The sequence below is a fragment of the Takifugu rubripes genome, chromosome 10 (assembly GCF_901000725.2).
Source record: "Takifugu rubripes chromosome 10, fTakRub1.2, whole genome shotgun sequence".
Taxonomy (NCBI): Eukaryota; Metazoa; Chordata; class Actinopteri; order Tetraodontiformes; family Tetraodontidae; genus Takifugu; species Takifugu rubripes.
In genome coordinates this window covers 7,591,573-7,619,431 of record NC_042294.1, presented here as the reverse complement: position 1 = coordinate 7,619,431, position 27,859 = coordinate 7,591,573, and the positions used below count along the sequence as shown (strand labels likewise).

Genomic DNA, 27,859 nt, shown 5'->3' with positions numbered 1-27,859 from the left:
CAGTTTAATTATGAAATAAAACCCCCTGCCTCTCCAAGCAAAAGAGGCAAATACTACAACTCAACGAGGCGTACACCTGTTCAAACACACACAGGGGGTGATGAAGGGTAGCTGGGTTATTAGTGGTCCTGTTTCTAGCAGGAATGTCAGGCTTCAGGATTAGGCGGCGTCATCTGTTATCACCCCTGTGATTAATCAGTGATTGTGTGTTCACGGCACAATCAAGCTAATCTGGTGTCAATAATTGATTGAACAAGAACTGCTCATGCGCAGTAGATGACTGTGCAGAAAAAGTTAGGTGTTTTTTAGCTTCTTGCTTGTAAAACCTTCCTGCCAGCAAGTTTAATCTGATGAAAAAGGAAATAGTTTGGGAATAATCTGTCCCCTGTCAGGGATGCCGCACAAAGCAGTGCTTTGTATTCATAGAAAAGTCAATACTGGCTGACAAAAGGGATATCATGTACACAGGGCTGCAGATGATATTTTGTAAACACATTAGCTACCCTCTACTCTCCTCTGTGCAATGTACATAATTTAGTATTTGCTAAATGTGATGCATTGATTGTTTGTTGTTTTTCCTTTATTTTGCCTCCAACTCCAACAATTTGTCTGCAGGTTATATATAGGGTGTGAGCATTTTCAGGATAATTGAAGAACGGTTACCCTGCCAAAGGCGCAACATCTGTTTGGCATTGTCAGGTTGATGCATTTGGGGCTAAATTGCACTTATAAGGCTCTGCTGCCGCCGGCAAAGCACTCAGGAACGCTCGCCTCACTTCAGAGAAATTCCTGTGCAAGAAGGCAACTTTTCTTTCTGCATCTGGAATCTGGAAACTTTGATAGTGAAAGTCATCAGGCTCTCGTTACTGTCTGGAACGGCTGTAAATCCGGTTGTCGGGTCAGCTCTGCTGCTGCCATGTTTACAGCCTGCGTGCTGTTTCTCGACCAGGAAATGCTTCACGGGAACACCTTTTAGTGTGTTTTCTTTTGCAGATATTCGCCATGAGTCAGCGCTAAGATAAGAACAATAGCTTATACAAATAAAGAGTTAAACAGAACAGAGGATTTTCATTCAACCTTGCGAGGGACACTCCTCAAAACACTGCTGTCAGACATGTGAACATTACATGAAAACATACAGGAAGTGGAGGACCTTTGGTGATTGATCAGCACATGCATACAATGAATGTCACAAGCAGCATCAGACACACCTGGACAGTTTGTGCAGCGCCGGCTTGAGAAAAAGCTTGAGTCAAACCATTGGGCAGCCATTGTGTCTGTAAAGTACTGTAAAGATTAGGCAGCCAATTAAAGGAAACCATTTTCTTGTCCAGTTCTCCTGGATTTGAACTCCCAATGCAGTTTAATTGCTCGTATAAACCTGAATTTTATTTTATCTCAGTGTTCTTGCAGGATTTTGCCAGCAGGTTCAAGTTGAGAACCATAAATTTGACAAAAGACACTTATTTTAAATCAAAATAAACAGTATTTAAGGTGCAGCAAGAAGGTTGAACAATCCAGGAAATCAGTTGAAATGTGTAAACACCGACAAAAGCCACGCCAACAGCTCTTTGAGCCTTGTGGTGAAAAACGCTGACGCGCCCCAGTGTTTGAAAAATAAGAGTGTAAACCGAGTTAGATGGATGTTTCTTCTTTCAAGGGCAAGCTCCGTCCAGAACTGCAGGATGTAATCATGCTTTTATAATCAGCCTTTAGAGCGATGCCGTTCCTCGCTCTCTGGCATCAGTCAGAAAAAGTCCCTGTTTCAACCTCATGTCATCCAAAAGTTTGCTGCTGGCCGTGTCTCATATCTGTTAGTGATATCTTTACCAGCTCCCCCGATTCTTCCTGAGAGGGGCTTTGGAAAGGCACCTTTGTCGAACCGGCTGTCTTTAATTGCTTTTTATGGTCCCTATTTTGATGAAGTTTTGTCCTTTCCCAGATGCACGGCGAGATGCTGCACGGCGGCCGTGATAATGCCCACCCCCTGAGACAGCATCCCATTGGCCCGCCGCTCCACCACTCCGTTCAGGGAACCATGCCGGCTGCTTCGAACTCAATGCCGCCGTCTCCCTCGAGGATCCCCTTCAGTCCCAGGCAGGGCTCCGCACCCAGCAGCTCCACTGTCCCGCGGGAGAGAGTGTCCACCGCCAACCCCGCCGCCCGCTCTAACTCGCCCTGTCCCAGCGCCATCCTGGAGCGACGGGACGTCAAACCGGATGAGGACATGAGCAATAAAAGCCACAGTCTAGCCAGGGGGAACGAGGGCTTGTATGCAGACCCGTACTTGCTCCAGGAGGGAAGGCTGAGCATGGCTAGTTCCCACGGAGCACACCCCAACGATGGGCCAGAACACGGACTAGGTGGATTCCATCGTGCCTCCATTCGTTCCACGAGCTCTTACGGCGGGCCCAGCCCCACGGACTCCATCGATCACCCTTCTCTGTACAGGCAGAAGTCCAGAAACAGCCAGCTGCCAACTCTGGGTTCCAAAACCCCTCCGCCGTCCCCTCACCGCATGGCTGAGGTACGGATGATTGACATGCACGGCGGGCCTCCGCACGGCCTGCCCCCCCACGGTGTTCCGATAGAGAGGAGCTCGCCGGTGCGTCAGTCCTTCAGGAAGGAGGAAGTGGCGGGGACTAAACCTCGCCACAGCGTGGGATCGCCGGTGATCGCTGACCTGCAGGGTCACCTGCAGGGGCCCATCCCAGCTCCCAGCGACCACCAGACACGGTAAGCGGCGGCAGAGCAGATGTTCTGCTGCTGATATCATAGGACTGTTTCAATTAGGATAACGTCATTGCATGGAAGCATGGACTAACCTTGCATCCTGGTGTCACCCTAACCAGCTTGGTCTTCTGTTCCATCCTCTCAGAGTATAACCCGCCCGTTCACTGTCTTGAGCATCAGGAAACATCGTTTCTGCTCGTCCGACTGTTATTTTTTCGCGTGTTTTCAACCCGTCGGGCATTTATAGACCAGCCGACACCGTGAAACAGGATAGCAGCAGGACGCTGGAGCTTCCCCCCACTGTGTATTTTTTCTCCATTACGCCGTGGCTGTTGTTCCATCAACAAATTCCACAGCCGAGCCCGTTCCAATTGGACACAGCAGCAGTCAGCAGAGAGAGATTTGTCTATTGTGACTGCGAGCGTGAAAACACAGACATCTACGTATGCATTCAGTGCAGAACTAAAGCAAGTGAAGAGGAAATAAAGCAGCAGATAACTCAATCTAGGAGTCCGGGAACAGGGGATTTCGGTGGGAAAACACTCTCTGAAACTTTCAAAATAAAGGTTTGACTGTTTGGTCTCCTGGGTGTAGCTTAGCTGTCCATGGCTGGCCACATCTCCTTCCTCAAGACGACTCATGGCGTCAGAAAAGCAAAAATCGTCCTATTTTCCACCCTCAACGCTCATTATCTCCCCTGGTAACGGTGTTTCTAAAGGCGATGTAATTTCCCAACATCCTTTCAATGCTTCTGCCACGCACTCCTGTTATTTAAGGCGCAATGTGCCCAGAACACCTCCTGCGTATGTCATAGGGCTCTTTTTTCCCCCATACATCTTCTATATTCTGTTTGGACTTGAGCTGTTTTGCGGTGAAAACAGTCAAATCCTGTTGCTTTCGGACACAATTACAAGATATATACATATATATATGCTATTAAAATCTATCATTCTTCCCCTCAGCCCCATTCAGTTAGCTTCCTGATACCCAGCAGGCTTTAGTGTTGAAAGTAGCATTTTCTGATGTTTCTGCAGAGAGCGAATGAAGGCAATGGAGCAACAGATTGCCAGCTTGACTGGTCTTGTTCAGCATGCACTTTTAAAGGGGTCAAACGCTAGTGGCAACAAGGAGCCCGCAAGGTAAGCGACTGCAGTACGGGACCGAGTGAGGCGTCGGAGGGGACAATCGATGAATTCTTTAATGATCGAGTAACGATTATCTGGCTGCAGCGGCTGTTTGCATTTCCCCAGGAGACCCTTTTGTAATGTTTGCCTGGCAGCTAAACGCCTGCGACTGCAGTGACTTTATACGTTTCTGTGCCACATTGAGGGCCGATGAAGCTCATTAACATCATTAACATCATTTTAATCTCTCTGTCAGTCTCTCCCATCGATCTCTGTCGTAATGATGTTTGTTCTTACTAACGTGGGATTTTGTAAAGGGGTCTAGAATGCTCATGAACCTTTGCACTTAAGAGTTTTTCCCCACTGGCTGCAGTGAAAGACCACCGAAGACTGCGTCTCCGGCCCACAGCGCCAACAGCTCAGGTTGGTTCATTTCATTTCTTATTTCCTGTAAACATGAGTGTGAGTGCTGCGGCGTCCTGCGCCGACAAGCCCACGCGTCGCCGTCAGTCAAATGGTCTTCAGCGAGCACCGCTGGAGGGAGAAAGAACAGAAAAGTCTGGGTTCTCTGTCTGTCATCAGTCTATAGTTCTGTAACCCCCCACCCACCCCCCACCCCCATATGTCTAGTCTAACAGGAGATAAGAGATGAACACCAGTAGCGCTAGCACGAGCTCCTCAAAGGGCCGTTTGAAACCAGACACTATTAATTTCAAAACCCTTCCAGGATGGTTCGATGATTAAATCTCAGCTCAGCAGCTGCCTGAATTTGATTTGATGATGAGATCTACACACTCACCAGCAGTCGGGGGGGGGGGGGGGGGAAGAATTACACTCATGAATCTTCCTACATTCCCGCAATCTCAGCTCGTAGCATTTGGTGAAGATTTGCTCGTCATGTCGCGTCAAATGAGAGAAACTTGGGAGGGGGTGGCATTTTACCTCGCACATACTTTACACTGACAGCCCAAAGCCTGCACTTACCATGACTGACGCGCGCTCCCGAAACACCGCCGTCAGCATCCCTTCTAACCTGTACTTCAGGTCTAGGCAGCTGTCAAGGACCGTGTCAGAAAGGTTTTGGGATTAGGAAAACAAAGGTTTGTCTTGAGAGATGGCGAGCTGGGGCTTAGCATGCTCGCTGAACGTTCCTTGAACTGTTGTGAGGTTCCCATTACACTCGCATGTAAAAGGACAGCTTCCCACGTCCTCAGAAGTCCGTTCAATTCACGATGGTCGTTGTTCATAATTAAGTGAAACGGCTGAAGAATCAAGAAGAAGCTGTTTAAAATGCTCCGATTCTGATTTTCAGGTGAAAATAAAAGGTCACCAGAGTCAAAAAGCAGTGTTGAGTTTTTGAAAGTATTTAAACTGTTTAGGGAAGCGTACACAAGCTACAAATTTGAGCTCTCGCGGTTTCCATGGTTTCAATCATCTCTCCTCCGCCAGCTGCTGGGATAATGAAGTTAGTAGATGAAGCTGCAGAGAGTGCTGGTATATTTGTGCGTTGGAGCCTTTATTACTGAACTTTAAAGAACACTAAGCCAGACCATATGTGTGCTGATAGAGGAAATATGGCTGCAGATTTGGTCCAGCACGTGCATGTAAATCACAATTAGGCTGTTCCTGGTGTTTCTGTAACAACTGTAGAATGCATATTAAACAGGCGTCTGCTTTCCTGCCAGGCGGTTCCCCGATCCTGGCTCCCAAGACCAACCCGGGCCCTAAAGGCACAAGCTCGGCTCCTCTGAGAGTCAACCTCCTGCAGTTCAGGAAGAACGTTTCTGACCTCAGGATGCAGCTCCATCAAATGAGACAGATTCAGGCAAGACCCGCTTCTCCGTGACTGCACTTTAGAGCGTGTCGGTACCTTTTACAGCTCTGTATTGGGGTCCTCTGGTCACACTAACGCCTGATTCCTGCTGTCCCCCTCAGCTCCAGAACCAGGAGGCGCTGCGAGTCCAGCTGAAGCGCGCAGAGCAGGAAATCAGCGGTAAACTGGCAGAGGCCATGCGGGGTCTGGAAGACCCCGTTCAGAGGCAGAGAGCTGTGGTAGAGGAGGACCGGCACAAGTATTTGAGCCTGGAGGAGCATGTTCTCGCACAGCTCAGGTGAGAATCGGTGGATTCGGTTACCTGCATTTATGATTGGATTATTGTGTGGGATTTCTGCTCTTTTCACGGAGCCTGGCGCAGAGGAGATAAAGTACAGCCGGCGCCCGTGCGTTTAAGGAAAGGTGCTTCCGTTTATAGGAAATCCCCAATTTTTTTTATCACCACACCTAAGCTTTTCACTCAAGTCTGACAAGCCAACACCCACCAAATCCTACAGATTCATGCAGCCAAACAAGCAGCCGCGGCTCAGAAACAACAATGGCAGCAAACTTACTCCTGGTCTTATACGGAGTAGCAGCTTGCATGTTTACAGGCTGTTTTGAGCATGTAATAAAGTGATTTTGCAACTTTTCTTCCTCGATTTGAAGGCAAACCAGTTGAAGTCGGTGGGCTAAAATGACCTTTGACCTCAGAATCCAGGCGCAGTTTGAATTTGTGAGTCGTCTAAATGAACTCATTTGGATCTGCAAGAGAAGATTTTGAATCATATCTCCAAAAGAAGGAGGATTCATACTTTGCGCTAGAGCCGCTGCGTGTGTCACAAACACTTTATCAGAGCGTTTCAATGACAAGCAAAATATGGAAATGAACTTTATCTATTTCTGTTTGTGGGAGGCGCTGCCTTTCTCCTTAGCTGGAATTCCCCGTCTTCATTCCTAACAGAGAAGGGCAAAACATTTAAGACATTGAACCCCTCTTGCCTTTTTCACTGTATCTAGGGCACCTCTTTAATCATAATAAAGAGAATATTATCATTTGACACATCACCATATGGAGGAGATGGATTTGTTGTCGTGCACTTGGCTGCCTGTGATTTGCGAGCAAAGGGAGCAGCTCCCATGTGTATAAGCCAGCAGTGAATGTGCAAATAAATGTGGTTGAGGTTGAGATCTAATCTAATATAGACGCGGAAAAAATGGGCTGCATGGTTGAAATATTTATGGTAAGACTTAATTATGGGACATTTCTTTTTTTGATGTGTCAAAGTCTAATCTCTTTTCAAGTTCTGTGCCACTGCAAGCTTTATGAAAACGACTGAACTCTGCCCCCTGGTGGCTGTGAGGAGTAGAGCGAAATCTCGATTCTGTAAAACTTTGTTCTAAGAATGAAAAGTACTCGTTTTTTCACCATAATTCACCATAATTTTCTATTATATTCTACTAATGTTATTAGGATTGTTTGTGAAAGCATTGGATTTTCATCTTTATGCCTGCAGTGAGTTGGAGCAGTATGTAGTCACGCTGCAGAAAGACTCAGCCACAACTAACAGAGCAGTGACCCTGAAGGACGTGGAGGAAGGGGCCGTAACACTGAGGAAGGTGGGAGAGTCTCTGGCGGGGCTAAAAGGTGAGACAGTAAAAAGTTATCCTATACTGGGAACCATAATACTCCACCTATTGCAACAAAAACTCTCTTTTCAGCATTGATCACGTACAAATATTCTACTGTCCTGTCAACGGCTCGCATATTTTAACTATAACTATTTGAAATGTTAGTTTGGTCAGAAATGCTGTGCTTGAAATGATGGCTGGGTCTTTCTCAGGAGAGTTTCCAGCCCTGCAAACCCGAATGCGCGCTGTGCTCAGGGTGGAAGTGGAGGCTGTAAAGTTCCTGAAGGAGGAGCCTCATAAACTGGACAGCATGCTGAAACGGGTGAAGAGCCTGACGGACACACTCGGCAGCCTGAGAAGGTAGACCGATACAGTCGAGATAATGTAAAGGGCGACGCTGGTGTATGAGACTCTGAGATGATAACAGAAAGCACTCCAGCAGAGTGTGAGATTGAACCTTTGATTACCGTACACTGCCAGGCCTTCTTCGCAGTGATGAGGTCATTCTGCGTGGACAGGGGAGTGTGGCGTGCGTCGCCTTCCCTCGACCGAGGAGCGAATTCATTTCGAGGACATTTCAAAGCCTCATTTCCATTTTAATGTGTCACAGACATTCAACTTTTCTCTCACTCTTGCCACTTAAAACACAGTACAGATTTTTTTAATGACTGTTAATTAGCGGGTGCTAATATGAACAAAATCCTAATTCCCTTTTGAAAACTGCCTTTTTCAAATTCTGCCAACTTTAAAGGCACAAAGCACCATCTAGTGGCTGTTTCTCGACTGTGCCGTTATTATAATATATTCTAATAATAATTATCTCTAGTTTTAATTTCTTTTTAAACCATTTCAGCATTATTGTATTGTATGTTGTTCCCCCTTCTTGCAGATGTGCTACTGAGGGATCTCAGAAATGCCCTGATCTGGTTGCTAATGTACCAGTAAGCCACAGCCCTTCACCCTCACCACCATCCAGTGAATCCCCTGGGAATACCCTGCCAGTATCAACCCAGCCCGGCCCCACGTCAGCCCCCCTCGAACCACAGAGTTCCACCATTAAATCAGAGGTGATGCCCTCCTCCCCGGTGGTGATCCATCACGTTCAGAGCTCTCCGGTCCACATTCAGCAGTCCCAGCAGTCTGCAGCCTTGACTGTTCGGTCCAGCCCGCCGCTGACCCCGAGCCCCACGAACGCACCGAGTCCCAACCCCGGTAAAAGCCAAGGCCGCGAGTCTCCCAAGACAGCAGCTGTTGATCCTGCAAGTCCTGCACAATGCAAGAAAACACGGAGGAACTCGGCGAATAATGGAAATGGGACCAAGCAGGATCTTGTGATAGAAGAGCTCCAGAACTCCCCAGACAAGAGCAAGAAAAGAGTTATGTCCATAGAGGTATGATATTTTGACCTGCTCTGGTCACAGGAGTAAATTCTACTTCCCCCTATTATAATTAGAAAACACATTACTAACTCTGTGTTCTTTTAATATTTTAGGCAGCAGAGAAGGAGTGGGACGAGAAGAGGCAGAACATGGGTCATTATGATGGGAAAGAGTTTGAGAAGATCTTGGAAGAGGCTCAGGCCAACATGATGAAGGGTATTCCCAGTCTGGAGGTTGAAGGCCGCTCAGCAGGAGCTCCGGCTGCTGCAGAACAAGCTAGCACGCAGGACTCAGCAGAGTCGCCTTCAGGTACAAATCAAAAAGCCCAAAATCAAAGGACTAAAACGCAGTCTGAGTCTTGGTGCTATATCGGTTGTTTTTAGGGACTGAAAAGCCCCAGACGGAGCCTCCGTCTGACACATCATCCAAGAAGGGGCCTGAGAAATTCCCAAAGCCCGTGCTGGAGAAGCCAGCCAAACCTGTGCTGGAGAGACCCTCCAGGAGTGTCCCCAGGCCGTCACCTGCCGACAGCCTGAGCAAACAAGAGTGCGAAAAGCCCAACAAGTCCCCGCCGCCGCCACCTCCGAGGAAAATCTTCCCCGGCTCCGGCTCAGGCATGACCACTACGCGCTCCGGGGAGGTGGTCTACATCAACAGGAAAGAGTCGGTCTCCTCTCAGGTCGGTCTCCGGTGATTTGTCCGAAGGATTCTTGTCAATATTCTACCTCTGCGATCGGGGGGGAAAATGCCTTTCCTTTAATAAATCCTAACAGGAAGGCGACGACGATGCCTCACCCCCCACTCCCAAAGCGAAGCCCACCAAGGTTCCGCCAGAGACCAAGCCGAAGCCGGCCACCCCTCCCCCCGTGGTGTCCTCAGCCGCTGGAGAAGAGGAGGATGACGGGGACAAGATCATGGCGGAGCTCCAGGTTAGACAAGCACCGACACACATACACATAAAGCCCCCAAAGGTGTAACTTTGTCCAAATGTAACACTCTCCATATGGTCACCACCTTGCCAACTTCCCAACCCCCCCCCTATGTCACGTTCACTGTCCGTGAGACAAAGAAGGAAGACAATCGAGCCGCCTCTGGCCTCAAAAGCCTTTTCCTCCTTTCGCCCATCGCCTTCTCTCCGCTGTTCAGGTGTTCCAGAAGTGCGCGGTGAAGGAGGCGGGGGTAGAAAACTCAGTAGAACCCACCACTCGCGTTGAACCGCAAATCAGAGAGCTCAGATCAGGGTCCTCATTGCCCCTCAAAGAGAAAAAGGTAAAACCTGCATCCTCCTACAGCCACCGCGCTAACCGCCTGCCTCTTCCGACTGCCTGACCCCGTCCCCGGCTGTGACCTAACAACAGCCGCTGCGCCCTTGCTTTGAGAGAAACCCTTTAACAGCTGCCTGAAAAACAAAACAAAACAAAGCACCTTTCCTCTGCTGCCTCCGTTTCCTTCCCTCCTCAATGTCGTGCTGCTGGACTCCACAGCTCGACACTTTCCGGATTAAGTCTGCACGACACCAAGTCTCTGAAAAGATCTCTCTTCACTGGATCGGGGTGTTTTAATGGCTTTCCTTTTTCCAAATCAATAAAGACTTCGGCACTGTTTTAACAGCCAGATCTCTTGTCTTTCTTCAATCACGCGGTTTTGTTCGGACTCGCTGCACAATTGCGCTTTCATTAAACAACTAATTCCGGTAAAAGTCTTTCTCGACACAACCGGTTTTTGCAGACTTGGTTCGCTAGGGGTCGCTCTGACCACTTTGCATGCTCTTCACCGCTCATGTTTCACTGAGGGATCGCTGTCCTCTTTCTCTTCGCTTCCCCAGCCTTAACCTTTTCATAACCAGCACGACCCTGTACATTTAAATATTAAATAACAATCACATGTAATGCAATTTAAAATTTTGACTTTTTTTTTTACAGCTGGGTCTGGTGTTACTATTGTACAGTAATATTCTCGCTAATTTTGACAGGGATGCTAAAGCTAATTAAAAGTCGATTTAATCTTAAAGAATTTTAAGTAATGAGATCAAAATAAACATGAAAGGGGGGAAAAAAGGGACAAATTTAGAGTTTAACATCGTCGTTACGGCAATGATATGTCTAAACTTTCAGTTGGTTTGCAGCAGCTTTACACACCGGTTGCAGGGTAATAGTGTTCCCTCCGTACGCTGTTCTAGCAGGGTTCAGAACCCAGTCGGGAGGATAAAGAACCAGTCACTGATGAAAACGGAAATACTACTGTACGGCAGAGCCAGGGGGTGTGTATCACTCTGATTTATCTCTTTACTTTGATATTTGATGTCTAATTTAAGCTCTCCATTCGGCGGATGTGAAACGCCTACGTCTTCTTCCCTCAGATCATTTACTATGTGACTGGCCAGATTCCTAAAGAGCAGCCGCCAGCGCTGGGATCGGAGGAAACCCCCGAACGCCGAGAGCCCGCCCAGACTTCATCACAGGTGTCAAATGTCACTTTTAATGACAATTCTCCAAGCCAGCAGCAGCAGCAGCAGCAGCCGCCACTGTCTCCGCCCCCCAAATCACCTCCGCCCATATCGCCTAAACCCACCGGACTCAAAGGGTTCAAACTTCCCAGGAAACATCTGAAGCGTTCCGGGTCCTTGAAGACCAGTGCGGAAATGGAGAAGGGAGAAATCCTCAACAAGATTAACACTGAAAAGAAGGGCAGAGTCATCCAGATGCAGCTCTCCCCTAAAACCATCATGCCAGAGCCTGCACCAGTTTCAGCCACCACTGCTGGCACAGAGGTGTCCAAACCCCACCTCCCTCCACTGAAAGTGCCTAAAAGTGAAGAGATGGTCCCCAAATCTCCCCCTGAGGGTGATGACGAGGCCAGCCTGAGTCCTGATTTACCTGGAGAAGAGGCGCCTCCTCCTCCCGATAACATAGCCTTCATGATCACCAACACCAAAGTTCAGGCCTTGTCCTGTGGTGAGTACCAGGAACTGGTCAATGCCAAGAAAGGCAGGGTCCAGACGGTCACCGTTGGAAGCGCCTCCCCCACCCGGGGGGACCCGGCGGACCCCAACGTGCCGCAGGACAACGGCGCGAACAAAAAGCCGGTCATAATCATTTTCGATGAGCCCATGGACATCCGCTCAGCCTACAAGCGCCTCTCCACCATCTTCGAATGCGAGGAGGAGCTGGACAGGATGCTGTCGGAGGAGCGCATCGAGGAGGAGAGCGAGGAGTCCGACACCGACCGGACGGGCGGACCGCAGGGGAAACCTGGAGAAATGGTTGTGGTGGACGGGAAGAGGGTTGGTCCCTCGCAGGCAGCTTCGGACCGTGCCAGCGTGTCATCCTCGTCTTCCTCTTCCAACTCCGACAGCGGCGTGAACTTGGAGTCCTCCGGCGACGCCAAACAGGACGGGAAGAAGAAGTTCAAGTTTAAGTTCCCCAAAAAGCAGCTGGCGGCACTGACACAGGCGATCCGTACCGGAACCAAGTCGGGGAAGAAGACCCTACAGGTGGTCGTCTATGAAGACGAGGAGGAATACGATGGTACGATCAGGCAGCACAAAGAGGCCAAGAGATTTGAAATCGCGACTTCGAAGCCCGCCGTGGACACCCCCAAGGCGCCAGGCCCGTCAGCACTAAACAGACAGAACTCCGACTCCGTCTGTAGGACAAACGAGATCCGTAAAAACACCTACAAGACCCTGGACAGCCTGGAGCAGACCATCAAACAACTGGAAACCACTATCAGCGAGATGGGGCCTCGCTCGCCGGTCGAGCGGGCCGTCGCAGAGGAACCCAAAGCAGAGAATGGGAAAAGTTCAGAAGGAGCGGGGGTGAGGAGGTCCTCCTCTCTCCCCAAGTCCAGAGTATCAGGCCCAAAGGTACCCAGCAAACATTCCTTCCAGAGGAAGATTAAACCTCAGCTCCTTCCTCGCCCTGTAGTCATCCCTACTACTACTACCACCACTCCCACTATCCCCAGTGCCCCCAGCACTGTGCAGCAGGTCTCTCTCTAGCTCCTCTTGGCGGCTTTGGGTCTTTTCCGTGCTACTTTCACCCCCAAACCTAACCACTGAGATCACCAAATAATCCCCTCTGCAGGTGCTTGGAAGTGTTGGGGACGTCTCCGCTGGGTGAAATCATGGCGACATGATTGTTAGGGGGCACTTTCTCGGGTTCCCAGCTACAGTCCTCCTCTTTCAGCCGGTTGCTAAAACTCTGATGTTTTCGGCAAGCGGCCCATTCATCATCAAGGACCCCCTTCCCCCCCATGATGATTAGGCTCTGAGGCCTCTGATTGCATGTCCTTCTGTGTACACTCTGTTTCGGGTCTGACAGAGGTGCATGACACTCTCACTGTTAAATCAGCTGTTAAGCCAGGACCTTTCAGTGCCTTGATTTTTCATACTTTCTACAATGGTGTGTGTCTTCTCTCCCCTTCCTTTTGTTTTATTTCTTTGTTTTTTCGTTTGGATCCCCTTGCAGAATGCCAGTGTTGCTTCCCCCACTAGTCGGATGCCCGTCCCTTTGTCTGCGAAGGCCAGGCAGGCGCCGGGTACTACTGACAAAGCAGGAAAACAGCAAAAACTGCAGGATGCTCAAAGGCAGTTCCGACAGGTAGTTTTACTCTAGGGCCTCAACAGAGACTACAGGGGGAGATAAAAAAAAATCCACACACACACACGCAGGGAGTGAAAATATCAGGCATGTAATGTGGGGAAGATGACCGATGCTGTGGGATTTAAAGTGTTTATGAGAAAATGAACGTCGCCGCGGCGACGACTGTGGCTCTGAAGGCATGTTTGACTCTTGACTGTTACCCCCATAACATCACTGTACTGTATGCTTCTGCATGTCCACACTGCTCACGGTCTTCTCTGTGTTGGTGACTAAAGTTTAAAAAAAAAAAAATTGGAACAATGGAGTCCCCGCCCTGTGGTCACACGTTGTCAGCACGTCTCCGGTTTCCATCACGGCTCGGTTCCCGGTCCTCAGGACGCTTCACGTTAAGCTGACTGACATTTTCAGCTGCGCACCTTCGCTGCTCACCCCCCCCCCCCCCCGCTTAATGCCGACGCTGCTGCAAAGCTCCCTAATGCTAATTGATCCCCGCCGCCCCTCGAGGCGGCCCGCTCCCTCGGTGCGGGTTGGCCCATGTTGCCCCTGCCTGCTCTCACTCCTCTAACCAGTTTCTGTCCACGCTCTGGATCCTGTTTCTTTTCTGCTCTTGTCTGTTCACAAGGCCGTCTAATGCGCCCCCCCCCACCCTGCCACACCGTCTCTCGCTCACGTTTCTGTCGTTTGCTGTGTCTTTTCGCTTCTCCGCTCATTTTGGGTGTCTCTTATTTGTGTCTTTAGCAGTATTTCATTGTGTAATCGTAGCGTGTTTCTGTGTGTTAACATACAGGGTTTTGTTTTGGTTTTTTTGTGCAGTTTCTTTAACCTCATCTCCTTTTATATGTGTTTGATTTTCTTTGTGACAACCAGTATCTTTGTTGGCATCTCTGTTCGCAGGCTAACGGAAGTGCTAAAAGAGTGGGAGGGGATCATAAAACTTCTTCCCCTACTGTTCCCGTTTCTAAAATCCCTGCTTTTTATCCTAGCTCTACTAAAAGCAGCTCCCAGTCTGTACAAAACTCAGATGCTACTAATCCTATTAATACTTCCTCTTCCTCCTCCTCTGTGACAAAGTCCTCTCACACCCCTCGTTCCAGCTCCCTGCCCTCCTCCCACATCCCCTCCCTGTCTAACGGATCCCTCAAACTCCCCACGCCCCTCCAGCACAGCGGTAAAGCTCTCTCGTTTTCCTCACAGACTCAGAACGGTCGAGTGCACTGCTCCTCTTCATTCTCCTCCTCCTCCTCCTCCTCCTCCTCTTCCACCTCCTCCTCCTCCCCCTCCCCTCTGTCGCCCACACCTTTGGGCCAAGGTGGAAAGAGCATCCGCACCATTCACACCCCCAGCTTCACCAGCTACAGGTCGCACAACGGCAGCAGCGGCAAATCCTGCATCCCAACAGCCACAGCAGCTAAGGACGCTGCCTAGCTCCCACATTTGCCCCTCTTGCAGGTACACCTGGTCATTTAAAAAAATATTACTATTGCTTTTGATGTGTTTTTGAATGTTTTTCTTTATTACGCGGTGCACTCCCACGATTCGTTTTATTTTCCATTCGACACTGGCATTTTCACACCGTTTGCGCGTTCATCTCTGAAATAACAGTATGTGGTGTTCCGGTTTTCTTTTATTTCTTGAAGGTAGATGTTCTGACAAAAAACTTTTATAATGGAACTAAAAAAAAAAAAAGATTACAATGTAGTTTTACCACTTTGTAGTGGAGGACCGGTGACGTTTAAGATCTATTTTTCTTGCTGTAGCTTCGAATAGGGAATATAGAGTTGATGTACAATCACAAAGTACCATGTAAAAAGTGTTTTATTTTTCAAACCAGATGTTAAATAACCATAGTATATTTAATCTTCTATATTTCTTATGTTCAGAGGCATTCAGCGCAGCCCCTGTAAATGCCTTTTATCGGCGTCAACGCAAAGTTCGCACGCATTTTAGAGGGGATTCATGGTTAAGTTCTATTTTCTATGAGTATTTTGTCACCCGGATGAAGTGTCATTTTATTTTACAGCTCTTTAAAGGTTTGGATTGATTTAGTGTGCCTATTTGCCAAAGTTGTTGTATAACTTACTTCAGGCCTAACCCAGTCACAGGTTTTAGGGGATCTTTCATGAGTGTAGGCAAGTTTGTTAAGTTAATGTGTTGTTGTCTAAATATAAACTGTACTAAAAAAGTGATGAGTCCTATGTGTACATAGATGCTTCTAATAAAAGAATAAGTAGTTTTTTTTAACATGCCAAAGTCTGTTTGTATGCATGCCTTTCAAATCCTTTAGGAGAGTGGTGTAAAAGAAGAGTTCTGTTTGCACAAATCCAATTCTTGTAAATATCTGGTTTCTCTCGGTTTTTATTTTGTAAAGCTTTAAATCATGCTCTAAAAGATGTGGTGAAGACAAAACTGTGTTGGAGTAGCAAAAATAAAGATTTGCATGCTTTTACTTCACGGTGCCTCTGTGGATTTTTTTTTTTTTTTGTCCTATTTCTGTTAGTTCCTGTTGAGATGAATGTGGGTGTGAATAAAGATGCACAGTTTACAGCTCTCGTTGTCTACTCCAGCTACTGACCTGGCACCGTGTTGCTGCAATTACGGGTAAGAAATCAACATCACATGTCATATTTTGGTATTTATTTTAGTTTTTGAACAATTTTTAGGAATCAGCGAGCTTAAAAGCTGATTGCCAAATCAAAGATGTGTCGCAGGAGCTGTCTAAAAACTCTTGGCAGCAGATTTTTGTTATTAAATTATTTTTTGAATAATTTAAATTACTCCACTGCTTCAGTGCACTATTTGACTTTTTTTTAAACTCGTTTTTAAATGTAAGTCTAAATTTAGTTTCACACCTTAAAATCACACTTTCAAGGCTATTTCCTCTTTTACACCGGATTTACCACCAGGCCGATCACTCACTCATCAGGCTGACCATTTAGTTTCAGTATGACATTCAGTAACATGATTAATAATGTGTCAGATCTGCTGTTGTAGTTACTTTCAACTCTTCTACATCAGGCTGACAATCCTGGAAAAATGAACATCACCGAGGAGGAATTTGACTCCCACAGCGGGAATATGATATATTCTACATTTTACACCCTGATTTTCGTCTTAGCCGTGCCTGGAAACACCTTGGCCCTCTGGACCTTCTATCACCACGACAGCACGTCGCCATCTGACATCTTCCTGCGGCAACTCGCCATCGCAGACATCTTCTACATCCTTATTTTGCCGATGCGGATAGTTTACCACCTCTCTGACGGCCACTGGCCTTTTGGAAAAATTGTCTGCCGACTAGCAGGTTTCCTCTTCTACCTGAACATGTACTGCAGCTTGTACCTGATGAGCTTCATCAGCCTGGACAGGTGTTTAGCTGTGGTGCTGCCTATAAAATCCCAGTCAGTTCGAAAATCTGTGTACGCAAAGGTGGTCGCGATCGTGCTCTGGGTGGTAGTTACGGTCGGTATGAGTCCTAAGCTTATCTCTGGGGAAAATGTGTCCATCAACTCTACTGGCACCTGTTATCATCTTTACTTGGAGAAGACGTCACCGATGGCTCTGCTTTCCACTCTAGTTGCGTTCATCATCCCTCTCGCCACTATAGCGGTCTCCTACATACTGATTCTGGTGAAACTCAGGATGATTAAGCAGCAGACGGTGAAAGACAAAGCTAAAGCAATGATCATCCTCATCATGATGAACTTCCTCTTTGCATTTGTGCCGTACCATGTGAGCAGAGTTATGTACATCACCAACCACATGCAGGGCCACATGACCGCCGCAAGACAAGTGCTGCTGGGAAGGGCCAACCGGGTCACATCTGCACTCACCTGCGTCAGTGCGATACTGGATCCTGTGATGTATTTCTTCATGAACCGTGGTTACAGGGAAAAACTGCTTCAGTTGATAGTCAAATAAAGACAAGCTGGTCAATAAGGAACATAATCAAAACCATTTTTACTCATGCTGTTACTATATTACCGTGTTGTTTTAATTTCTGACAGCTGTAAAATTGCAATTGCATGTGGTGTTAAGCTTTTCAATATATTGACTTATAATGTAAATGTGTTTTCAGCCAGGGTGCAACAATATTAATGAGTGGCAATAAAACTTTCTTTCATGCTCCCTATTTATTTTAAGGTACAAAATTATTAGAATGAAATCTGACCCTTGAGCAGCTTTACTTGCCAACATACTTGGGTCTGAAAATTTTACTCATTACAGCAGAAACAAGAATGTAATTTCTCCACCTCTTGTGACTTTCTTTGAGCTCAAAGGTCAAAGTCCCTCCAGAACACAGAATATCACAAAAATATAAAAATATTTAAAATACCTATTCCTTTTTAAAAAACGATTTAAGCTCACCCTTTTTGACACGTGTGAGTACCCGTACTTTCTACTTGTTACCAAGGTAGCACGGAAGAAGCTCTGAAGGGAAGCGGCCATGAGCAACTTTTGTTTTTTCACAGCTTCATGTTTTATCTAAAATTGTCATTTTTTCCAGTCTGGCCAAACTAAATTAAGGACGAACTTTCATGTGTCAGTTTTTACGTCAGTAAATCTTACGCTAAGCGTATTGAACAGATGTTTGACACAGATGTCCGGCAACTACAAACCTGGTGAGAAACTCCCGGAAGTTAGCTTCTTGGCTATCACTGGACACAGTAAAAAGTCAGATTAGCGTTTGAAAAACATTGCAAAAACACTTAAACGGGACAGAGAAATAGTGTGGCTAATAAAAAGTCTCTATTAGTTGTCGTCAGGCATCTGTGGTATTTCTGTCATCGTGCAGGAGCAACAATGGACAGTCAAGAAGGGGAGTTATGATTTTTAGCTGCCACCATGGGCACCGCGTCGTCTCTGGTTAGCCCAGGAGAGGTGATCGAGGATGGATACGGAGGCGATGGAGGGGAAGCCTGTGAAATCCCGGTGGAAGTTAAACCCAAAGCCCGGCTCCTGCGCAGCTCCTTCCGCAGAGGACCACGGGTGATCGGGGCCAGTTTTAAATCCACTGGATCCGTGGATCTGGAGTATGCTGCTGAGTACGAGAGGCTGCGGAAAGAGTATGAAATCTTCCGCGTCAGCAAGAACAATGAGATCTTATCCATGCAGAAGAAAGAAGCAAAATTGGATGAGGAGAACAAGAGGCTGAGGGCTGAGCTGCAGGTGGGATTCTAGAATCTGCATGTGTTATTGTGATAAGACACTCCTCTTCATCTTTAATGTGAAACAGGCTCTGCAAAAGACCTACCAGAAGATCCTGAGGGAAAAGGAGAGCGCTCTCGAGGCAAAGTACCAGGCAATGGAGAGGGCCGCGACCTTTGAACATGACAGGGACAAAGTGAAACGCCAGTTTAAGGTTAAAGCAGCGTCACTTGTGTTGTACTGTGTGGTGTGCTCCGCTGACTGTGCGTCACTCCTAACCCACCCGCTGAACTGCGCAGATTTTCAGAGAGACAAAAGAAAAGGAAATTCAAGATCTCCTACGAGCCAAGAGAGATTTGGAGGCAAAATTGCAACAGTTGCAGGCTCAAGGGATCCAGATCTATGACCTCAGCGATTCCGACTCTGATGACAACCACACCACCGTCACTGGTAAATCCGCCTTTTCCTTTTTTTAGTCACCCATTGCCTTCAATTAAAAAAAAAAAAAATCTATCCATTGATTTCACTGAAGCCGCAGGGACGCCGTGTGAGTATTGGTCTGGCGGAGTGCTGGGAAGTGAGCCGTCTATGGGGAGTATGATGCAGCTGCAACAGACCTTCAGGGGGCCCGAGTTTGCACACAGTTTGATAGATGTAGAAGGACCCTTTGCAAACGTGAGCAGAGGTAAGGGAGTCCGTATAGTATCGCAGAAATCTCATCCTGTCTTGTCGTTCACGATGAGGATTCCTGTCCGTGCTTGCCCCAGATGACTGGGATGCTGCCGTTGCAAGTCTACTTCAGGTGTCCCCCCATGTGCCTCAGGCCTTGTGGAGCAACACGGTACGCTGCTACCTGATCTTTACCCAGGAGACCAAAGCCGAGGTGGACATTTTCATGAAGGTTGGTCCAAAAATGAGTCAGACTTTGAGATTATGTCTTAATTTACCCTAAATCCTTCAGATCTGTCTTTTACCTTATTTTATTGTTTTAGACCTAAAGGTTTTAGCTCCAGTGTCAAGGTGTATTTAAAGTGCCATACTAATAAGGAGTCGCTTGATTGATTGAATTCCAGAAACACTCTCCTGTGTTACGGAGAATGTGTGAGAGTCTCGGCCATTTTTACCTGAACATCTACTTTCCGGAGGAGAACGCCGCCTCCTATGGTGCGGAGCGCAAGCAGGAGATTGAAAAGAGCTCCGTGTGTGTGCTTCTTCTCAAATCTACCGCCACAAGGTGAGATGCCGCCATGCATCAAGTTAAAATACATTACTTCTTTAAAGTAACTTTTTTCCCGTAGCTCTGTGGTGGAGGATTGCGAGGAGGCTTTTGTGAAGAATCCTGACGGCCATCCACTAGTGCTGTACCTCAAGACTGATGCAGATCACAGTTTGACTGGACCCACCAGACAACTGCTGGAGAGGGTCAATGCTGCGGACAAGGCAGCAAAAATTAAGGTTTGTTGTGTGAATTTACACAGACCACTCTCATTTATTGTCAATGCTCCCCAAGCATCTGCTTTCCACTCTTCGTGATCCTCTGATCCCACCACAGTATAACCACAGCTTAAACTGGGTTTTTCTGCATGTTCCTGGTTGGCTGATGTCACACACTGCTTGTTGTGTTTTGAATATTATCTCAGGTGGTGGATCACAGGGGCTCAGCAGAAGTGGGGGCCGAGCTGATTCGCTGTCAGCTGGAGAAAGTTATCAAACAGGTAAAGACAGTCGAATGCAGGCGTATGATGGTTTTAATGGTTTGAAATGTATGAAGCTGTCCTTCATCGTGTAGGAGTTACTCTGCCTTGAAAGTGCAGACATTGACTCCAAGGACTGTGGGTTAGAGGAAGGATGTGAAGAAGACTCTGGAGATGTCCTTTGGGACGTGCATGACGAGCAGGAACAAATCGAGTCCTACCAGCAGGCCTGCAACAGCACCACCTCCCAGTTAGGCTTTCAGAAGGTAAATCCACAACTTGGTTGAAGTGTTGTCTTCCAGCCTCCTTATTTGTTCTTCACTCTTTCTCTGATGCAGTATATAGATCGGCTGAATGACATGATAGCTGCTCCTCCTCCCACTCCTCCTTTGCTGGTGTCTGGAGGTCCAGGTTCAGGAAAGTCTCTCCTCCTCTCCAAATGGTAAGAAAGCCATAAATAAGGACGAAACCCTATTTTTTTAAAATAGGTTTTAATGGTTAAACTATCCATCGATTTTCAGGATTGAGCAGCAGCAGAAGCTGTCCCCCAACACCTTGTTCCTGTATCATTTCGTTGGTCGTCCATTTTCCACAAGTTCAGAGCCAGTTTTAATAATCAAACGCCTCACAGTCAAAGTAAGGTCTGGCCCCTCTGCCTTTCCATCGACCCCTTTGTGACAAAGTTGCTGAGAAATTGGGTTTTGCTTGCATCTGTCTGCCTCTACAGCTCCTGCAGCATTTCTGGTCCATATCTGGTTTGTCAATGGAGCCCAGTAAGATCTTGGAGGAGTTCCCACGCTGGTTGGAAAGATTGTCAGCGCGCCATCAGGGAAACATCATAATTATAATTGACTCCATTGACCAAATACATGTACACATACTTCCTTTTTCAATAAAATATAAGACATGTTTCATTTCCCTGCATTAACTTTGCTACTTTGCTATTTTTACAGCAAGCAGAACGACACATGAAGTGGCTTATCGACCCCCTCCCTGTCAATGTCAGAGTGGTGGTGTCCGTCAATGTTGAGACGTGTCCTCAAGCTTGGAGGTGGGACAAAATTTTGGGCGTATGCTCCCACAGATATTGTTATCTCTAAATCAGAGACTGTTTATTTAGGTTGTGGCCCACACTTCACTTGGACCCCCTGAGTCCCAGAGAGGTTCGAAGTGTCGTTAATGCTGAGTGCCAGAGCGTGGATGTAAAATTCACCAAAGAGCAGGTCAGTCCATCTCACCCTCACATTTAAGCACAGTCAAATTATTCAAGTTTATTGAATCCATTGTTGTCACCTTTCAGGAGAAAAAACTGGAACGGCACTGCCGCTCTGCATCCACCTGTAACGCATTGTATGTCACACTCATGGCGCGGATGATCATCAGGTCAGCTGCCTGGTTACCTTTTTTCACTAAGGTGTTGTTATTGTTGTCTAAAAGGCTGTAGCGCTCCAGCCCAAATATCTATAACTGGTGCATCTTGGGTTCTGCGGCTGTGTCCACTCATTATATTTTATCACTGGCAGCAGTTCATCCTGTTGTACGTTAGAGAAGAGCCTGGAGCAGAGTCTGACGTGCCAGGACACCATGTCGCTCTACCGCCAGGCCCTGAAGCTGACGCTTAACTCGCTGCACACAGACAGAGAGCGGCACATTATGAAAGAGGTGTTGTGCCTCATCTGCGCCAGCCACAATGGAGTCAGCGAGTCAGAGGTACTAGATCTTTTCCCAGAAATGGAGCCGCCGCTCCTGTCGTCTCTGCTGCACCGCCTGACCAGAGTTTGTGTCGTAACCCTCCGCTGTGGGCTCATCAGGTTTCAACACTTACAGGTCACACCCCCCTCCCGCTGTTGACCGTTACGTGTCATTGTCCCCCTCAGGGTCAACATGTTTGACCATATTTGGGTTTTTTCCGCCAGGCTTGGGAGGCCGTGAGGTCGGAGTTCCTAAACGGAGGCATCAACTCTGCTGCTTATCGAGAGAAACTCATACGATACTTCAGCCAGCAACTCAGGTGGTCGAGAGGGGTCTACCTTAATATCAAATGTGAGAAGAACTGTTCATTAAGTGGGTTTGTGCTGTGCGTAGCCAGGACCGTGTGACCTGGCGTGTTGCAGATGAGCTCCCCTGGCTGCTGCAGCAGCAGGAGGACCGGACCAAACTGCAGCTCAGCCTCCTCAACCTCTTTGTCTCCCAGAATCTTTACAAGAGGTGTGGAACTCACGGCTGCTATAGGTGAAAAAAACTGCTGCATTGTTGTTATACTGAGCTGTTGTCATCCTATTGTAGGGGTCACTTCTCTGAGCTGCTCACCTATTGGCAGTACGTGGGTAAAGACAAAAACTCCATGGCCAGTGAATACTTCGATTCCCTTAAACGGTATGAGAACAGCTGTGAAAGTCAAGACGGCATGACCAAGCTGGCAAACCTCTACGAGACCCTGGGAAGGTTCCTCAAGGACCTTGGCCTCCCCAGCCAGGTACCAGTGTAATCTTTTATTCTTCCTCCTTTTTTGAAGAAGTTTTATCTGCAATTCCTGCCTCATACCTGCGCTGAGTTATTCTGCCTTTTGTATAGGCTGTAGCCCCCCTACAACGGTCTCTTGAGATCAGAGAGACGGCTTTAGACCCTGACCACCCCAGCGTCGCTCGCTCCCTTCACCAACTGGCCGGGGTCTACGTTCAGTGGAAGAAGTACGGCAACGCCGAGCAGCTGTACAAACAGGCCCTGGAGATCAGTGAGAACGCCTATGGAGCCGAGCACGGCAGCGTGGCACGAGAGCTGGAGTCCCTCGCCATGCTGTATCAGAAACAAAACAAGTGAGCATTACTCTGTCCTTGTGCGCGTGTCAGTGACAGTGTAGTCAACGGATTACTTCACTATCAGATTCGAACAGGCGGACAAACTCAGAAAGAGGGCAGTGAAGATCCGACAGAAGACCGCCCGCCAGAAAGGCCACATGGTACCCAAATTTCACAGATACCCACATGATTCGCTGTAACCTGTCAGCTTTACTGTACACGTCTAATCCCTTCAGTACGGCTTCAGCTTGCTGAGGCGCAGAGCGCTGCAGCTGGAGGAGCTGACCCTGGGGAAAGACTCAGCAGACTGTGCAAAGACATTTAATGAACTGGGTGTCCTGTACTACCTTCAGAACAACCTGGAGTAAGGCCACCCTGTTCACAACAGGCATGGATCATGGCAGAGTCGCCCTCAGCACATCTAAAATGGCAACTCTTGTTCTCTCCAGCGCCGCCAAGGTGTTCTTAAGTCGCTCTCTGGAAATGCGTCAGCGCGTTCTTGGTCCAGATCATCCAGACTGTGCGCAGTCCCTCAACAACCTGGCTGCACTGCACACGGAGAGGAGGGAATACGAGACGGCTGAAGACATGTACGAGAAGGCACTCGACATTCGGAAGAGAGCCTTGTCCCCTGACCACCCGTCGCTGGCGTACACCCTCAAACACCTGGCCATGCTCTACAAGCGCAGAGTAAGACCCCTGGTCTGTGATCACCCTTCGGTCGGTGGTCTGTGGAACGGTTAATGTTTTTGTTCACATCGTATGTGATGTGCAGGGGAAGCTGGAAAAGGCTGCACCTCTGTACGAGCTATCGCTGGAGATCAGGGAAAAAAGCTTCGGACCAAAACATCCCAGCGTGGCCACGGCTCTGGTCAACCTGGCCGTCATCTACTGCCAGCTGGTGAGAATGCTCACCTCACACTTTTGATTGACATGTCTGTTAGCTGCTTATAACTGTTGATTTGTCGATGCAGAAAAAGCACAGTGACGCTTTGCCTCTTTATGAACGAGCACTTAAAGTCTATGAGGACAGCTTGGGGCGTTCACACCTGCGGGTTGGAGAGACCCTAAAGAATCTGGCTGTTCTAAGGTACAGTACTAAAATCAGAAAATTCTGTGGCAAATGTTGGGTGTTCATACTTTTTTTTACCTTTCAAACAGCTACGAGGAGGGCGACTTTGAGAAGGCAGCGGAGCTTTACAAGCGTGCGATGGAGATAAAGGAGGCCGAGCCGTCATTGGTGTGTGGAAACGCCCCCTCGCGACACTCCTCTAGCGGGGACACGTTCAGCCTGAGAGTGCCTGCTCCCCTTCCACCCGCCCCGAGGTGACCTGTTTCAGCGTCAAAACAGGACAAAAGCTGCCCTAACGGCTCTAAGCAAAAAGCATCAAACCATGTTGTTTTATCCAAGTCAGTGAAGGAAGGTACTTAAACTTGAACCAAGTATTGTTTACAATCTGTGTTTAGAGGATGCAGAGCATATACCACGAAACACCATGGATCGGGTTAACAAAGCCAAAATTGATGCTTGGATATCCATCAATACAGTTATTAAAGAAGGAAGATCTTATATTTCACACCTGACCTGATATTTGATTTTTGTAAAAAGATTTCTTTCAGGGTCGTTTACCCTGGCGCATCCACCACTGACCTCAACGCTCCTCCATTTTTAGCCTGTTACAGTTTCTGGTTGATGGTGGTGTGTATGTTTGGTCAAATACATCTGCCTTATCTGTGAAAGCTGCATATTTACAAAAAAAGTATTTCTATTATTTCTAGTTTAATCATGTTCAGAGTATTAAGTTAAAATCTTTTTTTTTTTGTGCCTTAAACTCAAGTTTACATTTATGCTCCCTCGTCTCTCAAATCGCAACAAAAAAGGTGAATGAACCAATGACGCCTTTAGGATTTAAAGGATTTAAAGTGTTACAACAGTCATTATACTCTATGCATTTTCTCTTCTATGTAATATAGTGATAAATATTATAGTGACAGGAAAGGCATCGAGATCATTAGTGTTTAATCCAACCTAAATGCATTTCTTGAGGTTTTTTAATGAGCTACAGATTTCCTAAAAGCGTGATGGGTGCTACTTAACATGAGGGTTGTTTTGTACTTGAATGTAAATGAACCATATTTAATCACAAATGTATTCTTATATATTCAAGTAGCAATGTGTAAAACCTGTGCAGGATGACTTTAGATATCAATAATGAGGATTTTATCCAGTGTAATAAATATTTTATTGGGACAAGCCTTACTGTGGACATTTTTCTTAAAGCAGAATGTAATGCTCAGCACGTTAGATGATAAACTGTAGAAAATACACTTATTTCCAATTCCATGGCCATATTTTCTGGTTTCAATGAAAGACTACGGGGATCACTTTTTATGTATTTCTTTGCGTTAGCTGTGAAATGAATACCTATCACATATTTGTGAGAATCCATGTTAAAGAAAAGAAAACGGTAGGATGGTCTTATCAGAGATCAACGATACATCTACAACTTTTTCATCCGAGCCATCAGCTCCTCCAGGCTCTGTTCGGTGTCCTCCACTGTGTCGCCGCTTGGTGAACTCTGGTTCAAACACACAAAACAGAGGCAACTCACTTATCAAACCATAAGTGCATTTGTAAATCTCTATGATAGAAACTAGTCAACACTTGTGATGCTGTGATGTGTTGAGCCACCCTGACCTCTGCTGGAATGGTGTAAGCCACAGTGATTCCTTCTGGCAGTTCCGGTCTGTCGCCTGTAGCGGCCTGTAACTCTGCGTCAGTCACCTCGGACACAAGTTCAATACCTGCAGTTAAGGTGCCCACAAAGAGGGTAATAAGTGGTGTCCCATTATAAACTGGTCTGATATGGATCGCCGGCCTTGTTATTTGTGGCTCACCCCATTCGTTGTCCTCATGCACCACCTCCTCTTCTTCCTGTACAACCTCGACTTTTGGACATTCTGCTTCTCTTTTCTACAGAAAAACCCATAAATGTACACAATGGCTTCCACACATGGCGACTCATCACCAGAGAGTCTGATTATCAACGACCAGCCCACCTTGTACTCCTCCTGTTGTTCCCTGCAGTGGCGGTCATTACACTGGGGGTTGGCCTTCATGGCCATGGTGGGGAAGAAGTCCTGCATGGCGTTGTAGCCCAGATAATAACTGACGGTCCCAAACTTTAACAGATACCTGGAAGACAAAGAGCCATCACTAACCTGACCACAGCTTGAAAACTTTACAAGTTGAGGGTTTTACTGGCGACATTTGAACTTACTTGAGGACATTTTGCACCAGGATGCCAGCAACCACGCCCATCGTTGTCGGTAAGCTGGCAGCACACACACCCTCTCGTTTCAGGGTCTTCTCGTCAATGTTCGCCGCCACCACCAAAGGTGGAGCGCACTAGCAGAGGAGGAGAGGAACAGTTTGTAGGTGCAAAACCGCGGTGGCGACACAAAATATTTCTGCCGCGGGGACATACAGCGAAGCACGCCGTCTCTCCAGGAATGATGAGCTGAATGTGTCCTGACACAGCGTTCTCGCTGACACCAGACTCCATCCAGATCTGACCCAGCTCATTACAGGCCTGATCACCACACAACAAAAGGATTACAACCAGCAAGAGTATCACACACACCTGGGTATTTTTTGTGTGTTACTGGAGCACATACTTTATTAATGGCCATTCGGGCTTCAAAGTTGTCCACACAGCTCAGGACTAAATCCACCGGCTTTCCTTCTTCCATTCCTCCATGCCTGGAAAGACAGAATATTTTGTTTAAGGTCCTGCATCAGTGAAATACAAATGCTGCTGAAGATGAAATGTCCACCTAATGCGATCCATAAAATGCGTAAAGTTTTCCATCGTGGTGATGTTGTAGTTGTGGGTCTCAAACGACACATCTGGGTTGATGTTTCTGTTGAGATAATTTGAGATATGAACAAATCCTTCTACGGTAGTTTGTTGAAAAATGAAAATTTACGGGATTTCGGAATACCTTAGAGTGTGTTCTGCTGCTTCCACTTTGCTGAGGCCTGCCTGGTGAGGCTGGAAGAACAGCCTGTTCATGTTGGCCAGCTCCACTTTATCATAGTCAAAGAGGAGCAACTGTGATGCACAGGCATAAAGAATATTAAAGCAGATGCTGTAAAGCACAACATGAATCCTGTAAAAATAAAGAAAAAGGTTGTATTACCTTACCGATACCACATCTGGTGAGCATTTCAGCTGTCACACTACCAACCCCCCCAACACCAACCACAGCCACTGCGAATGTCCTGATTTTCTGTTAAAATACAAAGGTGAGTACACATTCTTTAGTATTCTAAATCATGTAAATAAGGCATCACTGACAGGGAATGTCTACTATTGGCTGCAAAATTAGGTGTGCAGTAAATCAGCTGACACTTGTAGGGAAAAGTACCTCATAATCATCCACGATGCCCATTCTCTTTAGAGCCATCAGGCGACTGCAATGAAAACATTGAAAGCATTTAAGATTAGCTTGAATCAGTGCAATACTAACATATGGGATGAAGGCGTAGCCCTTTCTGTTACAATCTGTCAAAATACATTCACAGGGGAAAAAAATCAAATGCAAAAGTCACCTGTAAGGATTGGAATCCACAACTTCTGCGCTCATTTTCTCAATTTTAGGTCTGTGAAGTTCCAGGCTTTGCGCATCTTCCATGGCGCACTGTTTCTGCTTACACTTTATTAATTCATTCTCTAATTCTCGCACCCGCAGCTTCAGCTCCTCAACTGTCGCCATTTCAGAAATGATGTCCCAAGAAACAATGTAAACAATACGATGAGCTCAAAATGAACAATAAAAATGACTTATATTGGAAGCTGAAGTCTTCTTAGTACACGTCTTCACTAGTCCAATCAGCTGTCTGGCCGTGTGTCACCTTAAACATCTTCCGTGCA

At 47.1% G+C, this 27,859-nt stretch overlaps 4 protein-coding genes across 18 annotated transcripts in view; 3 read left to right on the top strand and 1 right to left on the bottom strand.

Annotated features, from left to right (window-relative positions):
* Nucleotides 1-15,734, top strand: part of kiaa1217 (KIAA1217 ortholog) — a 72,731-nt gene extending 56,997 nt beyond the window's left edge. For 10 of the 14 annotated variants that reach the window (XM_029842451.1, XM_029842448.1, XM_029842446.1 and 7 more), the window contains 16 exons: nucleotides 1,943-2,736; nucleotides 3,768-3,872; nucleotides 4,231-4,280; nucleotides 5,543-5,682; nucleotides 5,793-5,968; nucleotides 7,188-7,318; nucleotides 7,515-7,662; nucleotides 8,192-8,693; nucleotides 8,795-8,990; nucleotides 9,065-9,360; nucleotides 9,455-9,610; nucleotides 9,828-9,950; nucleotides 10,861-10,941; nucleotides 11,041-12,546; nucleotides 13,151-13,282; nucleotides 14,180-15,734. In XM_029842451.1, the coding sequence (XP_029698311.1) occupies nucleotides 1,943-2,736; nucleotides 3,768-3,872; nucleotides 4,231-4,280; nucleotides 5,543-5,682; nucleotides 5,793-5,968; nucleotides 7,188-7,318; nucleotides 7,515-7,662; nucleotides 8,192-8,693; nucleotides 8,795-8,990; nucleotides 9,065-9,360; nucleotides 9,455-9,610; nucleotides 9,828-9,950; nucleotides 10,861-10,941; nucleotides 11,041-12,546; nucleotides 13,151-13,282; nucleotides 14,180-14,710 (5,067 nt within the window). In that variant the 3' untranslated portion in view covers nucleotides 14,711-15,734. The remainder of the gene's footprint in view (nucleotides 1-1,942; nucleotides 2,737-3,767; nucleotides 3,873-4,230; nucleotides 4,281-5,542; nucleotides 5,683-5,792; nucleotides 5,969-7,187; nucleotides 7,319-7,514; nucleotides 7,663-8,191; nucleotides 8,694-8,794; nucleotides 8,991-9,064; nucleotides 9,361-9,454; nucleotides 9,611-9,827; nucleotides 9,951-10,860; nucleotides 10,942-11,040; nucleotides 12,547-13,150; nucleotides 13,283-14,179) is intronic. The other 4 variants (XM_029842453.1, XM_029842447.1, XM_029842458.1 and 1 more) reach the window with 4 other exon arrangements.
* A 17-nt stretch (nucleotides 15,735-15,751) lies between these two features.
* LOC101070593 (uracil nucleotide/cysteinyl leukotriene receptor) lies at nucleotides 15,752-17,411 on the top strand. The gene is made up of 2 exons (XM_003968040.3): nucleotides 15,752-15,883; nucleotides 16,301-17,411. Exon 2 carries the CDS (start codon nucleotides 16,319-16,321, stop codon nucleotides 17,201-17,203), a length of 885 nt encoding a protein of 294 aa, XP_003968089.2. The 5' UTR covers nucleotides 15,752-15,883; nucleotides 16,301-16,318; the 3' UTR covers nucleotides 17,204-17,411.
* Nucleotides 17,412-17,535: 124 nt separating this feature from the next.
* Nucleotides 17,536-24,673, top strand: nphp3 (nephronophthisis 3). Of its 2 annotated transcripts, none has more exons than XM_029842460.1 (27): nucleotides 17,536-17,904; nucleotides 18,078-18,451; nucleotides 18,519-18,644; nucleotides 18,730-18,880; nucleotides 18,963-19,115; nucleotides 19,198-19,331; nucleotides 19,504-19,664; nucleotides 19,729-19,885; nucleotides 20,071-20,145; nucleotides 20,220-20,390; nucleotides 20,463-20,566; nucleotides 20,646-20,760; nucleotides 20,852-20,995; nucleotides 21,078-21,175; nucleotides 21,245-21,347; nucleotides 21,425-21,507; nucleotides 21,651-21,951; nucleotides 22,041-22,135; nucleotides 22,210-22,332; nucleotides 22,411-22,600; nucleotides 22,699-22,940; nucleotides 23,008-23,083; nucleotides 23,159-23,286; nucleotides 23,372-23,612; nucleotides 23,698-23,823; nucleotides 23,897-24,012; nucleotides 24,084-24,673. In XM_029842460.1, exons 2-27 carry the CDS (start codon nucleotides 18,128-18,130, stop codon nucleotides 24,250-24,252), a joined length of 3,906 nt encoding a protein of 1,301 aa, XP_029698320.1. In that variant the 5' UTR covers nucleotides 17,536-17,904; nucleotides 18,078-18,127; the 3' UTR covers nucleotides 24,253-24,673. The 2 variants fall into 2 exon arrangements, with proteins under 2 accessions (XP_029698320.1, XP_029698319.1); XM_029842459.1 differs by having other exon boundaries at nucleotides 21,648-21,951.
* A 473-nt stretch (nucleotides 24,674-25,146) lies between these two features.
* On the bottom strand, nucleotides 25,147-27,858 carry uba5 (ubiquitin-like modifier activating enzyme 5). Its single transcript, XM_003968030.3, has 12 exons — nucleotides 27,538-27,858; nucleotides 27,354-27,399; nucleotides 27,126-27,215; nucleotides 26,928-27,037; nucleotides 26,760-26,846; nucleotides 26,601-26,685; nucleotides 26,411-26,515; nucleotides 26,204-26,331; nucleotides 25,983-26,118; nucleotides 25,821-25,896; nucleotides 25,621-25,727; nucleotides 25,147-25,501 (listed from the first exon to the last, which is right to left on the bottom strand). The coding sequence occupies exons 1-12, from the start codon at nucleotides 27,699-27,701 to the stop codon at nucleotides 25,424-25,426; spliced, it is 1,212 nt and encodes a 403-aa protein (XP_003968079.2). The 5' UTR covers nucleotides 27,702-27,858; the 3' UTR covers nucleotides 25,147-25,423.
* Nucleotide 27,859: the final 1 nt, after the last annotated feature.

Coding starts and splice junctions, on each gene's coding strand:
- uba5 (XM_003968030.3), bottom strand. CDS start 27,701: ATGGCGACAGTTGAGGAGCTGAAGCTGCGGGTGCGAGAATTAGAGAAT. Junction 27,038..27,125: donor CCAGATGTGGTATCGGTAAG/GTAATACAACCT, acceptor TGTGCATCACAG/TTGCTCCTCTTTGACTATGA. Junction 26,516..26,600: donor CCCGAATGGCCATTAATAAA/GTATGTGCTCCA, acceptor TGTGGTGATCAG/GCCTGTAATGAGCTGGGTCA.
- LOC101070593 (XM_003968040.3), top strand. CDS start 16,319: ATGAACATCACCGAGGAGGAATTTGACTCCCACAGCGGGAATATGATA.
- nphp3 (XM_029842459.1), top strand. CDS start 18,128: ATGGGCACCGCGTCGTCTCTGGTTAGCCCAGGAGAGGTGATCGAGGAT. Junction 19,665..19,728: donor CTCAAATCTACCGCCACAAG/GTGAGATGCCGC, acceptor TTTTTCCCGTAG/CTCTGTGGTGGAGGATTGCG. Junction 23,287..23,371: donor TACCTTCAGAACAACCTGGA/GTAAGGCCACCC, acceptor TGTTCTCTCCAG/CGCCGCCAAGGTGTTCTTAA.